Raw genomic sequence first — 17407 nt, 5'->3', positions numbered from 1 at the left:
ACCTCTCAAGCTGATACAAGTCCCAGAGAAAAACAACTGTTACACCGAACACCATAAAACAGTGACAGGACAGCAGTAGAAGATAAGTTCCTCTTTTCTTACAGAATGCTGTCGGAGCAGTTTTGTTGCCAGTTAAGCATTAAAGAAGAGAAGTCACAATGCTACCCCTCGCAGGGGTAAGAGGAAGAGCAAAACCAAAACAGAGCCGGAGGCAAAAACTCCACGGAGCATGTGCCGGTTGTCTTCAACTTAAAGGAGCAAATGTTTGGGTTAAAAATAAATTTCCCAGCAGAGCTCGTAATTGGGTTAAAAAAAAAAGAAAGAAAGAAAGAAAGAAAGAAAGAAAGAAAGAAAGAAAGAAAGCTCCCCCCTCGTCTAAAAGGAATGAAATAATAAAAGTAAAAGAAGAGTGTTGTTTGGGAAACTGTTGGCCCCCGGGCAACACCAGCCGCCCCACACACAGCTCTCCATTGTCCTGCCTTGTGACTCCAGAAGAGTGTGTCTCCTCTCTGACAGAGTTTTCCTGGTAAAAAGTCACAAGACTCCCTGAAAGCTGGAAAAACCTCCCTTTAAAACTATTCTGTTAATCCCGGGTGAACGTGTGAACTCTCAGCTCACGGCGACAGCAACCCAAACATCAACACTCACCTGGGCTTTCCGTCAGTTTGAAGTCCGTTGGACTCTGAAAGAGGCGAGGACAGGTGGGTTGGTGCTGCAGTGATTTCCCTAAACAAACAGACACAGGAGCGCACCTGCCATTCAAATACAAACCAGCAGCATGTAAAACAAAACCAAGTCACGACTCCCAATTTGCCTGCCTGCCTTTTCTTTGAATGGGTCAAAAACACGTCAAAGAAACTCGGCATGAGGAGATTTGAACCGTGAATAAGACTGGAGTCGGTTCATTTTCATGCAAAAAGCACCGCGTCAGGTGTGTGCATCAATGGAAAATTTCACTTTTCAGACATTTACAGTAAATATGCTGCTGCTGCTGCTGGTTGAACTGGTTTCATTTTAACTGAGGCTCTGCTTCTTCCACAAGAGCAGAAAATGTCTGCCATCGTGTGGACAGAGGCGACAGACGCAGTGTTTAGGGTGGAAAAAATAGAGAAGTAGTAAATAGAGATAAATTAGATGTGAGGGCCAACAGGAAGAGGAAGTATTTTGATTTGAAACCGTCTAATTGTGGTTTTAAAAAAAGTACAAGGCCTTGGTTTTCTTTCCGATATGATTCATGTTTGACCCTGACCTCAATAACCACGTGATGTTTCAGGATCAGAGTCACGTTAGGAAGTTGTTCTTCCTCTGGTATTTTAAACTAAAGACAACAAACCGTCCTTTGACCTGCGTGGAGCTCCAGACGTGGCCTGAAGGCCCCTATGTGTGTGTGTGTGTGTGTGTGTGTGTGTGTGTGTGTGTGTTTATGTGCTGCGCATCCGCCGTCTCCTCCTATTGGCCGCTTCAGCTGCACCTGTTCGACCCCGGCAGCCAATCGCGCGCTGCGGCTCCGTGCGCTCCAAGATGGCGGCTCCCAGTGCCTCGTACAACACATCATCGCATCTAAAAGGCTGAAAAAGAACCACCATCTCCGCGCCGCCGAGACCCATGAGGAGGCCGAGCAGAAGGAGCTGTCGACGGTGAACACGGAAGCGGGTCCGCCGCCCTCCTCCTCCTCCTCCAACACCTCCTCCTCCTCCGACACCTCCTCCACCCGGCCCGCGGTTCCGGAGCCGGTCTCCGCGCGTCCGTGTGAAGAAGGGTGTTGCGTTATCCGAGCATGGCCACCGAGAACAGGATCAATTTTTGGAGGAGAAGCGCAAAGGTTCCCGGAAGGTGCGTCCTCGTACTTGTATTTATTTGTCTCAAAGAAGACTACTAATATATTTTAGGGAGTTGTCTTGTAGTGTAGAAAAACCCGATATGAGATAAACATCACAGTCTGTTGTTGCTTCAATCAACTCGTGCAGAGCTGCATGAAACACCAGCTGAACCTTTACGCGTCAGGGATTTGGCACGAGTTGTGTGTGTGTGTTTATATATGTGTATTCATTTATTGACAGTTGGACCACACAGCCTCGTCCTCGTCTGTGTGTTGTGTTGTGTTGTGTTGTGGTGGTAGCCTCCAGCTGGGAGAGGCAGCCCCTGCATCTCTTCCTCCTCTGTGGTTTCTAACGGTCAAAGTGGAGGTGTCACAGTCTGTGCATCAGCAAAGCGACCATATGTTTTCTCAGTCTGTGCAGAGAGCTGCAAGACACAATGAGAGGAAGGCTGCACCGTGGCTCACTTATTATGTCACAGGGCTTTTAGTACATCACTGTTAGAACAATAAACCCTAACTCGGTTATGTTCTTACTTCTCAAACTTTCTTATACCTTGTGAAAGTGAATATTTTCTATCCTGTAAACTCCAGATATGATAATGGTTAGTGTGAATGTTTCAGCGTTATTCAAAACTCAGTGCCTCCTTGTCTCCAGTATCTGCTGTGACCTCCTTGTAACTAAATGTTTCTGGTAACTGCTGATCAGTGGTCTACAGCAGCTTGGAGGAATTTTAGCCCATTCCTCAGAACAGAACCACTTCAGTTCTGAGATGTTGGTGGGTTTCCTCACATCAACTGCTTGCTTCAGGTCCTTCCACAACATTTCTATTGGATTAAGGTCAGGACTTTGACTTGGCCGTTCCTAAACATTCATCTTGTTCTTCTTTAACCGTTCTTTTGTAGAACCACTTGTGTTCTTGGTTCTCGTTGTCTTGCTGCATGACCCAGTTTCTCTTCACATTCAGCTCATGGACAGATGTCCTGACATTTTCTTTTAGAGTTCACTGGTGGAATTCAGAATTCATTGGTCCGTCAGTGATGACAAGGACGTCCTGGTCCAGATGCAGCAGAACAGGCCCAAACCAGGACATTAGCACCCCCATGTTTGCAGGAGGGGAAAAAGCGATTTAAAAGAAATATTTACGCTTAAAAGTTTTGTCCCTTTAAGATTTTTCTACAAAATAAAACATCAGCAGATTTATACACAAGTTGACAAAGAGAACACGAAATGTTATACTTGTGCATTTATTTATTCAACTAAATTAATAATTTGTACATATCTGTGAGTGGTGAACTATTGTGAACCAATAACAACAACTAAACATTTCCGGTAACAGTCGTCTACAACATTCAGTGCAGCTTAAAAGTTTTTGCAACCCTCAAAGTTTACTGCATTTCTTCATAAAAATGACTTAATTCACACGAGTCCTGACAGTAGTGTGGAAGTGAAAAGTAGTAGTTTTTGTTTATTCATGAAAATGAGCCAACATTGCGTGTCAGTGTGGTGAACCTCTGGGATTACAAGTTCATTTCAAGGTCCAATCAGAGTCCATGTGTTCAGAAGTGTTTCCATCAGTGTAATGAGACTCAGGTGTGGTTCAGTTCCTGGTTTAGTTTCAATAAATCAGGGATTTGTCTCAGTCTGATCTTCACAACACATGTTTGTGGACAAAGGAGCTTTCTGAGGAGCTCAGAGAAAGAGTTGTTGTTGCTCATCAGGCTGGAAAAGGTTCCAGAACCATCTCTAAAGAGTTTAGAACCCACAAATAATCCACAGTCAGACAGATTGTCATTTAAGAATTAAGCGGCACTGTGTATATACAATACCCCCCAAATGTTTTGGGATTTCTGAGTAAGAATTACCCAAGACATCAGTGGAGTTTCACAATCAGAGCCCAGTCCAACAAATGAAACAGAAATATTATAGTTTTGCGTTTATTTATTCAAGATAATTAATCATTTGTTCATATCTGTGAGTTACAAAAGTGTGTAAACCCTTGTTTCCAGTATCTGGTGTGACCCACTTGTGCAGAAATAACAGCAGTTTACAGTAACTGCTGAACGGTTGTCTTCAACATGTATATTATTTCCTATATACCACGTAGTAGGACATGCATATATGTGTTTATTTAATAAGTAAGTAAAAAAAAAAAATGTTTTTCCATCTAGAAACCACTCCCCCAATCCCTGATAGATTGTTTTGTCTGTGACTCGAGTGTAGTGGTTCTACATAACAGCCACAAGCTGGGGGGTAAAGCTAGTCCCAGCCTGTAGATCTTGCTCAACAGGAATAATGTCAATGGATAATAATGGGATCTGAGGGCTTCTATTATCAGATTCACTTTCCTTTAATGCTTCTCTTCTCTGCACACATGATAAAATGGAGACTGATCTGACTCTATGAAAAAGACATGGCCTTATTCATGCTTATATATCTGTCTGTAGTTACCTGCTTGTTTTTGTCTGTCACGTTTGAGTGAACGTCCTTCCTTGACTCTCTCTAACTGCCGGAGGGTGGAGCAGAGAACGAGGGGGGGGGGGTGGGGAAGTGGGTCGTCTGTTTAGGAAATCTGAGAGGAGAGGATCTCCGAGGAGAGGGCGTTGCCGTCTTTGTCACAAACTGATCTTTCTCAAACTGACTGTGGTGGGCGGACGGCTGGAAACACAAACACAAACATATGTTTGAACAGGAAGCCGAGCAGCGAGTCTTGCCTGCCTGTCCTTGAGCCGCTCCAGATAAAACAAGAGCGAGGCCGGTAAACAAGAGTCTCTGGTGCTACCTGATAATCGGCGGGCCCGGTTCTCAGCCGCAAGATTTGTGTCAGTTTTTTTCATGCAAATGACGTGAAGCTCGGTGATGGTGTCTTTTACCCCTATAGGCACGAGAAGCCACAGCTTGACAAAATCCTCGTACTAGTAGCTTCATACAGAGCCGCTTAAAAGTTTGTGTGACCTTCAGAATTTTCTACATTTTTGCACAAAAATTTCTGAAAGTAGTCAAAGACTTATTACATTAACTTCGTTTAGTTAATTTAGGTCTGAGATGTTGGTGGGTTTCTTCACATGAACTGCTTGCTGACAACCTTTAACTCCGTAGAAGTTCCCCTGGGTTCCTTTGGGACCTCTCAGACAATTATGGAGTGATCTTTGTTGGTGGACCACTCCTGTGGAGGGGAACAGTCGTCTTAAATCTCCTCCAATTGTTCTCAATCTGTCTTGACTGTGGATTTGTGGGTTCCATACCCTTTTCCAGCCTGATGAGCAATAACAACTCTTTTTCTGAGCTCCTCAGAAAGCTCCTTGAGGCATTTTTATGCAGAAATGTAGAAAATTCTTTACACAGGGATGCAAAACCTTAAAGGGACACTGTATATAGTAGCTGCTCCTTTGTGATTCTCACACAAAAGCTTTTCAGCAGCTGTATTTTCAATTAAGTACTTGTGATGACTGATGGACAACATTTTGTATTTAAATGATGATATCACCACTTAAAATTGAAACCATAAGCAGTCCATAGTCAGGGATTTGACCTAAAGTTGACCTCAAATAACCACCTAAAAAAAAAAGGTGCATTATTTGTTCACCAGACTTCCGCTAATATCTGGTAGCAGCACAGGCAGGCTGAAGTACAGATATGCTCACTTCCCTCTATTCACATGCTGTGTAACCGCAGCTCTAACTGAAGTGTGACTGTTGAACATGCATTACTTAAACCAGTTTTAATTGTAAGACTTACACAATATAGGGTGAAAAGGGGGCTGCTGGAGCATTGTTGGCTTTTGTTTGCCTGGCCCAGATCCCATTCTACCACTCTTTGACTATTTCTGCTTTGGGTCACCAGAGACTTGGAAAGAAACTTAGCATCTTGCATCCGGTGAACATATTGCCCACCACGGGGTAGTGAAGAACGCAGGAGCTCTGCAAGCTGTCCACTAGTTCTGTTCAGTGCACACCAGAAACAGCCCAGTCTGAGTAATACAAGGACGGGGTTATTTAATGCGAGGTAGAAACTCAATGCAAGGCTATGTTTGCGGTTTCAACCTTCGCAGAATCATTCAAACACACTGGAATATCCCAAGTTTTAAGACACATTTATAGAAATATAGCATATTTCATGTGTCAGATAATAACCAGTTAGGAACTCCAGATATGATAACGGTTAGTGTAAATGTTTCTGCCATCCTCACCTGCAAAACCTGCCGTGTCATTTATGTTATTCTTGGGCTCTGTGGCCAGAAATATATCACCGTTGCAAAAGTAATTGAATACTTGTTTTCAGTATCTGCTGTGTTCTTCTTACTAAATGTTTCTGGTAACTGCTGATCAGTGGTCTACAGCAGCTTGGAGGAATTTTAGCCCATTCCTCAGAACAGAACCACTTCAGTTCTGAGATGTTGGTGGGTTTCCTCACATCAACTGCTTGCTTCAGGTCCTTCCACAACATTTCTATTGGATTAAGGTCAGGACTTTGACTTGGCCGCTCCTAAACATTCATCTTGTTCTTCTTTAACCGTTCTTCTGTAGAACCACTTGTGTTCTTGGTTCTCGTTGTCTTGCTGCATGACCCAGTTTCTCTTCACATTCAGCTCATGGACAGATGTCCTGACATTTTCTTTTAGAGTTCACTGGTAGAATTCAGAATTCATTGGTCCATCAGTGATGACAAGCCGCCCTGGTCCAGATGCAGCAGAACAGGCCCAAACCAGGACATTAGCACCCCCATGTTTGATGGAGGGATGAGGTTCTGATGCTGGAATGATGCAGTGTTGTTTCATCTCATTTAAACTATTCTACTTTGGTCTCATCTGTCCACAAAGCATTTTCTTTAGCAAACATTCTTGCATCCGCTGTGGACAGGCCTCATTCAGCGAAATATCAGCATTGCATCAACATTGAGATTAAATGCATTTCAGTCTAATTTAAGAAAGTATTCCAAAATATAGGAATCCAGTGTTTAGTTGTCCATCTGTACCTGTCAGGAGGGATGGATGTGCACCGTGATGTAGAGTGCAGCCCTAGTGTGCAAGCAGTCTTCTTCAACCATTAGCCGGGTCAAAGTCTGGAGTACTCCGTGGATATTTCTGCACAGAGGTGACATCATTTCACATGTTATCTTCCACAGCGTACAGCCAGTTTATGGAGCGCAGCATCCACCTCTTGACCCCCGATTGCGGCGCACGTAAGTGCTCAATACAGCTGCACTGCATGGCATCGTGTCTTCCACGTGGATGCATTTTATTTGTCACCCCTATTTTTAGCTGTACTTTGCGGCTGTTCCATGCTTCTGGTACTTGAACATATGTGAACTGCATGCACCAGTGCTGTGCAAGTGTGACCCAGTGTTTAAAATGTTCAAACTTTTTAAAAGGCTTCCCGTGTTTTATTAGCCTTTTGTGTTTGATTTGCAGGAGTATTTTTTGTTGTTGTTGTTTCTTTTTGTTGATATTATTTCCTAAAGTTCTGTTCTATCTACTACTAGCGCTGCCGTACCTGACATCTTTTCTCTTTTTCTGTCTGTTTGTTGTCTCAATCTGAACCATGTGTAGGTATTCCAAAGACACAAAGCCCAAGTTCAACCATTCAAAGTCTAAAAAGACCTCCAGTTTCCATGAGTTCGCCCGCAGCACCAACGACGCCTGGGACATCAATGACGAGGACGACGAGGACTTCCTCTCGTCCTCCACCCCGGCTTCAATCGTGCCATTAAGTCTGCACTCCACATCATCCATACAGAACCAGGTAAGTAGCTACAAGACATTATTTTTTCAATCAGTGTGTAAAATGAAAATGGAAATAACCTCTTGTGTTTTGTGTTTATGTTTTTTCGTTCAGGCGGGTGATACAGAGTCTGTGGTGTCACACAAACTGGCACCAGCCAAGACACAAGTTCAAACCCCCCAGGATATGCAGGAGGAGGACACAGAATGTGAGCATGTTAACGGCAAGATTGTCAAGTCTAGTAGTGAGGCACAGCTCAACACCTCCTCAGGTATGTGGAGAACATGCTGCAGCAGTTTGTTCTTCTTTAAGACCCTCTGAGCAGCTTATCGGGTGATTCATAGGAAGCTAATTACAGACTCTGTCTAGAGGGACCTAACTGTGTGCAGTGAGGGCTGCTTGGATTTTGTCAGGCCTTTGGTATGTGCCTAGCAGGATAGCCTACACTCCTAAAAATGTTTCTCGACCTTGGGTTTTAGTGATGGAAACAACACAGTCACCAAGGGTTAAGGAGCATGTGAAGAGACTCCAAAGCAGATGCTAATGGCAATGCTAATGGTGATGCTAATGGTCTGGCATGTCAGCGCTGATATTGGTGTTCCTTTTTGTTTTAGAAAACACAGTTTCTGCTTGGTTTATATTCCTACATAATGAACTTTTCTCCTTCCCTTGACAGTTCGCTCCACACTGAAGAAGCAGCAGTCCCTCCCAGTGCGTCCCATCATCCCACTGGTGGCTCGCATCTCGGACCAGAATGCTTCGGGGGCCCCTCCCATGACTGTGCGGGAGAAAAGCCGACTGGACAAATTCAAGCAGCTGCTAACTAGTCCCAACACTGACCTAGGTACAGCCGGAGAACAACAACACAACTGTGCAAAAAAAATCAAATTTTTATTGGGATATATGGTACTGAGGCAATATTAGCATCGTATTAGGACTTTTCGGACTTTACTTGGCAATGTAATGTACTAAATCCAGCGTTTACATGGTTCCAAACATCTTTTACAGTGTAATAAACATAGAGGTCATTGTCTAGTCATAGGTTGTTGGTGAATCTGGTTGGAGTTTAGACTGTATAAAGAGTGGACGCCATGACAGCTCCTCAAAAGTGAAGTCAAAGCATGTGGAGCTCCCCCTGGTGTCTGGCTGCAGTATAGGTCATAAGCCCCACCCCCTCCATATTAGTGGGAGGGACTTGAGCCAAACTAAAACACTAACGTACACGTCAAATATTTTTCAAAGATGGTTTCCGTCATTTTAGGTAGTTATTATAATACTTTCATTCAGTAAAACACAGGATAAGATGTTATAATCCCTTGTGCCAAAATCCCAGGCAAAACACATTTAGAGGCCCTGTTCAGCTAAGAGACCCTACCAAACCTATGGTCATATAATATGACAATTAACCTATAATCTACATAAACTTCGTAAAAGCTGCTGGCTTGTAAGCCCATTGAGCAGCATAGTTCAGACATTGTAAAACATAAACTAACTAAACGCTGCTGGCTTGTATGGCCCGCTCAGCAGCTAACCATAGCTACAAGGTAACATGAAGACAACAGCAGTATGCAGCATATCATTGGGGTTTTCAAGTGGTGATACTGATGTTTGTTCAAGAGTCAGTTTTTCTGAGGAGTTTCGTTTCAGTTATTTGATGCTATAAAAGCAGGATGTGACATCATGATGATGGACAGTTGCCATTGACAACCGCTGCGTGAAGTGGTCCCGTGTTAACCAAAGCAAATGCGAGTTAGTCTACAACTGAGAGCAAACTCTGGATCCAGCCTCACTAGCCTCAGTTTGAGCAGTGGGAGGAAGTGGAGAGGCATCGTCCATATTTATATACAGTCTATGCTACAGACGGTGGATGCTTATGTCTCACTCTGTGCTGTTACAGAAGAACTCCGGAAACACAGCTGGTCAGGCGTACCCAGGGAAGTCCGGCCGATCACGTGGAGACTTCTTTCTGTAAGGCTCATGACCTACACTTCTCCATCACGACAGAACGTTCTGTTTCATCACTCCAAGCTTTTTGTAGCGCGTTGCATTTCTTCTTTTTTAGAAAATACTCACATAACTCACGTCTCTTTTGTGTATTTCCACCCCTCTTCTTGATCTTGATCTGGGACAGGGCTACCTTCCAGCCAACAAGGAGCGCAGAGAGCTAGTGCTTAAGAGGAAGCGGGACGAATATTTTGGCTTCATAGAGCAGTATTACCACTCCAGAACAGACGAGCACTATAAGGACACCTACAGACAGGTAACATATGTCACCACTACTCATCTGTGACTAAATCAGTAAACACACACATGTTATAGTTTTAAGGAATTCAAACTGATCATATCTGTAATATTTGTTCCTTTTAGATCCACATCGACATCCCACGAACCAACCCTTTGATTCCCTTGTTCCAGCAGCCGGCAGTACAAGAGGTAAGATCTCTGATGAGTGGCACAGATTACTTAGGAGTTCATCCAAAGTGCATGTGGGTAGTTGGCACACCTATAAGCAGTTTAGATCACCATAGTTAGCAGAGTCATTACACCTTCAAGATCCCAACGGGGCGTCTAACAAACAGAAGATAAATAGTTCTGCTTAAAGGTTTTTTGTGCCGTCACAATTTTCTACATTTCTGGATAAAAATGACTCAAAACATCAGTGGATTTTCACAAAAGTCCCGAAAGTAGATAAAGAGAACCTAATAAAACACATGAAACAGAAATATTATACTTGTGTATTTGTTTATTCAGGAAAATGAGCCAATATTACATATCAGAGAGGTGTACCTCGAGGATTACAAGTTAATTTCAATTCAGTCCATCTGTGAGAAGTGTTTCCATCAATGTAATGAGACTCAGGTGTTGTTCAGTTCCTGGTTTTGTATAAAAAAATAAGTCAGGGATCACCACAAATCCAAACTCGGACAGATTGAAGACGACTGTTCCCCTCCACAGGAGTGGTCCACCAACAAAGATCACTCCATAATAGTCTGAGAGGTCCCAAAGGAACCCAGGGGAACTTCTAAGCAGCTAAAGGCCTCTCTCACATTGGCTAATGTTAATGTTGATGAATCAACTGAACAACCATGGTGTGATGGACAAAGACACTGCTCTCCAAAAAGAACATTTCTAAACATCATGTGGACAAGACAGAAGACTATTGGGACAATGTTTAGTGGACAGATGAGACCAAAGTAGAATAGTTTGGTTTAAATGAGATGAAACAACACTGCATCATTCCAGCATCAGAACCTCATCCCTCCATCAAACATGGGGGTGCTAATGTCCTGGTTTGGGCCTGTTCTGCTGCATCTGGACCAGGACGGCTTGTCATCACTGATGGACCAATGAATTCTGAATTCTACCAGTGAACTCTAAAAGAAAATGTCAGGACATCTGTCCATGAGCTGAATGTGAAGAGAAACTGGGTCATGCAGCAAGACAACGAGAACCAAGAACACAAGTGGTTCTACAAAAGAACGGTTAAAGAAGAACCAGATGAATGTTTAGGAACGGCCAAGTCAAAGTCCTGACCTTAATCCAATAGAAATGTTGTGGAAGGACCTGAAGCAAGCAGTTGATGTGAGGAAACCCACCAACATCTCAGAACTGAAGTGGTTCTGTTCTGAGGAATGGGCTAAAATTCCTCCAAGCTGCTGTAGACCACTGATCAGCAGTTACCAGAAACATTTAGTTGATGTTATATCTGCATAAGGAGGTCACAGCAGATACTGAACTCGTTATCTTTATTTATTTGCACTGCGGTGTGACAGTATCGTCTTTATTTGCTTACTTGTATGAACACTTGTTTGAAGTACACTGTGACCAGACTCGGTTTGTGTTGTCACTTAGATAATTTAAGGGACTATGAATATATGATATAGTGTTTTGTTGTGTCATTGAGGAACAAGTTACATCAGACACTATGAGAACAAGTTTGCTTTAAAAAAAAAAAAAAAAAGGGGAACTTGACTGAGCTTGTTCCTGAAATGTGATGATTTTTTTGTGGCTTTTGAAAAACCAATGTCCAGATTTAATGATGACAGGGTTTAACTTAGCTAACTGCTGACAAATGTGGACGCTTTTGTTTTATCAAGTGACATAATACATAATTGTCCTGTCTGAGCATTTACAGTTGAAACATGCTGTAACTCTGTGCCAGTGGCCAAAGTCCAGGAGTTGTAAAATTAAGAATAAAAACATTTTGTCGTCATCTTTCTTGCCTCAGGTGTTCGAGCGGATTCTCTTTATCTGGGCCATCCGTCACCCAGCCAGCGGTTACGTCCAGGGGATCAACGATCTGGTCACGCCCTTTTTTGTCGTCTTCCTCTCTGAGTTTGTCAGTAAGTTGTGGTGTATTGTGTCCCAGTTTTGCACAGTAATGGTCTGGTTTCTGTACCTATATTTTAAAATCTTCACACGAGGCCATTAAACATTTCTTTAACCAACCTCAGTTCATCTCTGCATCCCGTCGTCTCCAGCATCTTGTTTCATTCAGTTGTTATCTGTTGTTCCAGTGGAGGATGTGGAGAACTTTGAGATGGCAGGGCTGCCTCTGGACACCCAGAGGAACATCGAAGCTGACAGCTTCTGGTGCATGAGCAAACTGCTGGATGGAATACAGGTCCGCTCACGTGCATACAGCACATCTCAATCAAGACTCATTTAAAACATGTGACATGTGTTTAATAAGATGAATCTACTTTCAGGACAACTACACCTTTGCTCAACCTGGAATCCAGAACAAAGTGAAAGCTCTAGAGGAGCTGGTCAGCAGGATAGATGGTGAGATGGAAAATAATAAATCCAGATTCATGCCATAATAGCAGGTGACGCTGACATTTATTTTTTATTTTTATTGTGTGTGTGTCCAGAGGACATTCACAATCATTTCAAGAGGTATGAAGTGGAGTACCTGCAGTTTGCTTTCCGGTGGATGAACAATCTCCTGATGAGGGAGTTGCCCCTTCGTTGCACTATCCGTCTCTGGGACACGTACCAGGTTAGTGCACCGTGCTCGCCGTCGTCCAAACCTTCTGCAGCAGCCAATGTGCACACGTTCCCGCTGCATCACAGTCTGACTCTGCAACGTGTGTTTTAGAAGATCCACGACGATTCTGCACAATATCTTGAATATCCTGATGTTCTATTGAGTGGAGTCTGAGATGAGGGTTTATTCTACCTTTAATTTATCAGAAACAGGATTTCTATGCCTCTGTGCAGTGGTCAGAGTGGTCATTACTCTCTCAGGTTGTGTGTCTGCATGTCCTGGTAATGCGACTGATAGCTCAGCCTTCACACGTGGCAGTCAAGGCTGAACTGATTAGAATATGTCCAATAAAACACAACGATGAGATAAAATGTGGTCACATGTTGTTCTGCAAAAAACAAAACAAAAACAGTTTTATCGAATTCTTTCAAAGTTTTCATTGCATGCATTATAATCTGTAACTGTAGATTAATGGAGTATATATTTGATGAGATAACTTTAACCGAGGCCGTGCTGTAATCGGCTCTGACGTCGTTCTGCTCTCTGCAGGCTGAGGCTGAAGGTTTCTCCCACTTCCACTTGTACGTCTGTGCCGCTTTCCTCATCGAGTGGCGCAAAGAAATTCTCTCCATGGTGGACTTTCAGGTACGTAACGTGTTTCTAGTTCCTCCGCTCTTTATCTGGGAATGTAATCACTACAAACTGTTTGTTGTGTCAACAGCAAGTAAAAGGGTGTGATGATTGGTTTGTTTGGAAAGTTTACGAGAGCTGTAGGATTATTTTGTTTTATTGCATCACATTAAAAAATTTTTGTTGCATTCTTCAGAATTTTCTACATTTCTACAAGTCCTGAAAGTAGACGTTTGCACCTCACAGATATGTAATATTAAGTGGCGGGCCGTGCACCTTCCACCTAGGCCTTCAATGACCTCCAGCCTCGTTCAAAACACGTCTTTCGTTATGACACCACTGCTATAGAAACCATCAACATCATACGGATACGCAGTAAAACAGGACGGGTATCTCATATAGAGAGATGAATGTCATTACTAAAGAAAGAAAATCACTTAGAACAATTCATAAAGTCTCCTCTCACTCCTCTCATACGTCAAATCCAGCAGAAGCTTCAATGTCGACTCAATAAAATGACAAAAATATACATAACAGATGTAAATAGAATTCATTTTACTCACCAGAACTTTAGAAACTATTTAGAGTTCTCCTCAGAATCTGTCAACCAAGGGTAGCGCTCATAGTTGCTGACCTGAAAGTTTCCCCAGTTGGGTCAAGTATTTCTCTTGCTCTTCCTTCAGGGTCTTCTCATGCTGCTGCAGAACCTTCCCACCATCCACTGGGGAAACGAGGAAGTGGGTCTCCTCCTGGCCGAAGCCTACAGACTGAAGTACATGTTCGCAGACGCTCCCAGCCACTACAAGAGATAGACCCGAGTGTCTCGGGTTAGGGATAAAACGCTGGGCTTTGACTTTTAAAAGCAAACCGTGACTGGAAGGAGCCGCTCTATCTGAGGATGCTCCGCGGACTTCGAGTGTCTCTTACGTGTTTGTCTGTTTCAGAACCACGCAGCTCATCCTATCCTGTGAAACAGAAGTCCAGTGGATATCACATGGATTCTTGAGGTTTATAGTGCACCTCAGTGACTCTTGGACAACTTGCAGTCAAGGTACTGCCCTGTATTAATGGACTGTTACAGTATAAACAACCATAGCCATGCCATGTTGGTTTATTTATACTGTTTTGAGGCGTTTCTCAAGCTAAATGTAGAAGAACACGCTGTAACTGAAAGGGATGATGAATGTTTGTGAGTTCACCCTTCAGTTAAAGATGATTATATTTTTTGCAGGTTTGTTTTAAATAGTTGTTTTACAAGGGAAATGTATTTGGTATTAACCAGGCAACTACAATTCTTTGTTTTGTTTTTAGTTTGACACTGTTGAGGGTTTAGACCAAACATTAACTTCCATCCTGGGTGATCTGATCCATAAAGTCCAGGTGTGAACATTGATCTGGTCTCTAGAGTCCAGGTTAAACGGGTCCAGGTGTGAACACTCATCTGGTGTCAGTCCACATGTGGAGGTGGTCTGGGACACATGTGACCTCCTTCCTTTGGTAGTGTGAACACACAATGAGTCCTGGGTCACATTAAAGACCACCTACTCAACAGGGCTGATCTGAGGAAGAGGAGTTTAACTCATTCATTCAACCACTATTAGAAATGATCACACGAAGAGACTGTTGGCTATTTTATTAACTGTTTATTTATGATATTAGTTATCATGTTGACGTATGAGGAGCCACCTGTATTTCCTCAGGTATCACCGATGTCTTCATATAGATATAGATAAATATATCCCGTGGAAAATTCTGTGTCCAGTAGCTTCATCACATAGAAACAGGAGGAATTACAGTAAAATGAAAATATGAAAAATAGCTGGTACAATATTCTACTGACCACATGATGGCGCTGCTTATTTACAGACACACAAACTGAGATCAGATCTCAAGTGCTGGCTGGGGACGCATGTGGAGACACATTTATATTAATTAAACAATTATTAGATGGACAGGTGAGATCAGATTGGACGTTAATGCGAGGTCTGTTCCCCCAGTCTGTTCACTGAAAAGGAGCTGATTTGTGAGTCGAGACATTTTGGTTTAATTTGACCAAATCTGCACGGTACAATCAGCTTCTTAAAGCTCAGTCAGTTTATTTGGTCACCGGTGCTGATATAAGAGAAGAAACAGTAGAGACTTTGTTTTATTTCCGGTTCTAAGGAAAGAAACTAATCTGGTTTCAGTTTCCTCGTCTGGTTTCATTATGAATCAGGATCAAATTTTAAATCATTGTGAGGCTTTAGGGGCAAAGCTCCTGTACTCGATAGAAATAATGGTAAAATCTGATCATTTTATTTTTTTAAGAGACCTTCAAGTTAGTACAGCTTTTAAATTCTAGGCTCATCCGTCAGACAGATGGGTCTAATTTCCATTTCAAGCTTATTATATTTTATTTAGAGGTTCAGTTAGATATCATGGCTCATGTTAACACTCTAGTAACTGGAACAAAATGAGATCAACAACAACAACAACAACAACAACGTGTGAAGGTTTCAGTCTTCTAAAAGTATTTGATTAAACCCTCCTGGGTACAGTCTGTTGCTTCTGAAGGACTTTTAATCGCACCATGCTACTTGAAGACTGTCTTCTGGACAAAGTGCAGCTCAAGAATTTATCACGATGCCTTTTTGTTGCAAGCATTTGTGATACACCCGTGCTTGTATTTTCTATTTGTTCCTATTTAATCCAGGAAACTTCATCTTTACTGCTGAGTTTTGTTTGTCGTTCATCTGCGTTCATTCCCACTCTTGATAATTAGAGCACAGTATATGTTATGACAATCATGAGCCTTTTGATACTTTCATTTTTCTTACCACTTGGATGAATATTCAAGGTTTTACTTGCAGAGTTAAATGTGAAGCTGTAGAGAAGTTTGTATACGCGGCCGCTGGCTCTTACCCTTCTCATCGTAGACTACAGTGTTTTATCTCGGTCCCTCTGAAATGTGGCAGTGAAGTCGGCGATTACATTATATTCAGTGAAATGCATCTGAAGAGACTGTGGTACTTAAATCAGTATAAAGAAATATATACGTTTTTAAAGTGTGGCGGAAAACCCTTCATCAGTTTTCGATCGTCTTCAGCTCCTCGGTCTTCATCAACCTCTTTGAATGTTCCTGTGTGTGTGTGTGTGTGTGTGTGTGTGTCAGTATGCCTGTAGCCTTAACGTTGCTTCCATTCATTCAGGTGAACCCTCTGATTGTGTCTCTGATGGTATTCTTCACTCCATGCTGTTTATTTTGTTTTGGTTTTTTATGTAAATCTCTCATGATGTGATGTTACCGACGTGTTCGTGTTGTTTCAACAGGAACACGGTGAATCTTTGTTTGACCGGTACCGTCTGTTTTCAGTAGTCAACGCTGGCTCCAGCCTTAAATGAAGAGATATTAAATTATTACAGTACTGACTGTATATTATAGACACTTTTTTTTTGTATATATTAAACAAATTGTTATCCTTCGTTTTGTGTTTTGTGTAGTTCTTATCGTTGGTAAAGTTCGTTCAGGTCATGATTTATCCAAAAAGACAATCTGAAACAAAGAAAATTGGGCTTGTAGAGTTTCCTGAAGACGTTTCATCCAAGTCTTTCGTTCTTAAAGACTGGTGGGAGGGTTGAGGTTTAAACAGGAACATCTGTGAGTGTTGCTCACCTGAAAATCTCATGACTAGAGTCTGTTAACAATACTTAATAGTGGTTGGAGGAAGCTATTTGATCCAGTCTCCAATGAATGATAATCTCATGGCAGAAAACATGAAACTTAATCACTGAGAACTCTGAAAATAGATTTGTTTTGCTCTGAAAGTGGATGTGTTGTTGGGTGTCTAATAAAACTCGCCTTCTTGCTTTGCATTTAGAGATCAAACGATAAATAAGAAGATTAAGAAAACCTTTATTTGTCCCGCTATGGGGAAATTGCAGTTTACAACAGCATACGAAAGGACAGAAAAAATATTAAGAGTAAAAAGTGTAAGGTATAAAAGATAAATAACAAAATAACATAGAATAAAAAAGTACCGGCATATATACAAAAAGTATTGAATTGCACAGATGGACCAGGTGTAACTATAGGTTATAAAGTTGTACACAGTAAATAGTAAATAGTACGAGTGAACCTTGAGTAATAAGTTAAAAACACAACTTCTTGCACAAAATGAAAAGTTACCCTTAAATTTTTCTTCTTTTCTTTCTATAGGTATTATTTTAAATAAAGTTTTATTCAAAGAAGAAGAAAATATGCGTTTTGATGC

The 17407-nt window shown here is 42.1% G+C and overlaps 1 protein-coding gene across 2 annotated transcripts; it reads left to right on the top strand.

Moving 5' to 3' along the window:
* Window positions 1-1532: 1532 nt before the first annotated feature.
* tbc1d22b (TBC1 domain family, member 22B) lies at window positions 1533-17219 on the top strand. 2 transcript variants are annotated; one of them, XM_084553329.1, is made up of 14 exons: window positions 1533-1833; window positions 6942-6998; window positions 7366-7558; window positions 7652-7808; window positions 8214-8381; window positions 9435-9505; window positions 9669-9797; window positions 9905-9970; window positions 11766-11880; window positions 12055-12161; window positions 12247-12322; window positions 12412-12539; window positions 13077-13172; window positions 13841-17219. In XM_084553329.1, the coding sequence occupies exons 1-14, from the start codon at window positions 1778-1780 to the stop codon at window positions 13967-13969; spliced, it is 1548 nt and encodes a 515-aa protein (XP_084409455.1). In that variant the 5' UTR covers window positions 1533-1777; the 3' UTR covers window positions 13970-17219. The 2 variants fall into 2 exon arrangements, with proteins under 2 accessions (XP_084409455.1, XP_084409456.1); XM_084553330.1 differs by lacking the exon at window positions 6942-6998.
* The last annotated feature ends 188 nt before the right edge of the window (window positions 17220-17407 follow it).

Source organism: Chelon labrosus (assembly GCF_963514085.1).
Source record: "Chelon labrosus genome assembly, chromosome: 10".
Lineage (NCBI taxonomy): Eukaryota > Metazoa > Chordata > Actinopteri > Mugiliformes > Mugilidae > Chelon > Chelon labrosus.
The sequence above is the reverse complement of the archived record's forward strand: the minus strand, read 5'-3'. Positions and strand labels throughout refer to the sequence as shown.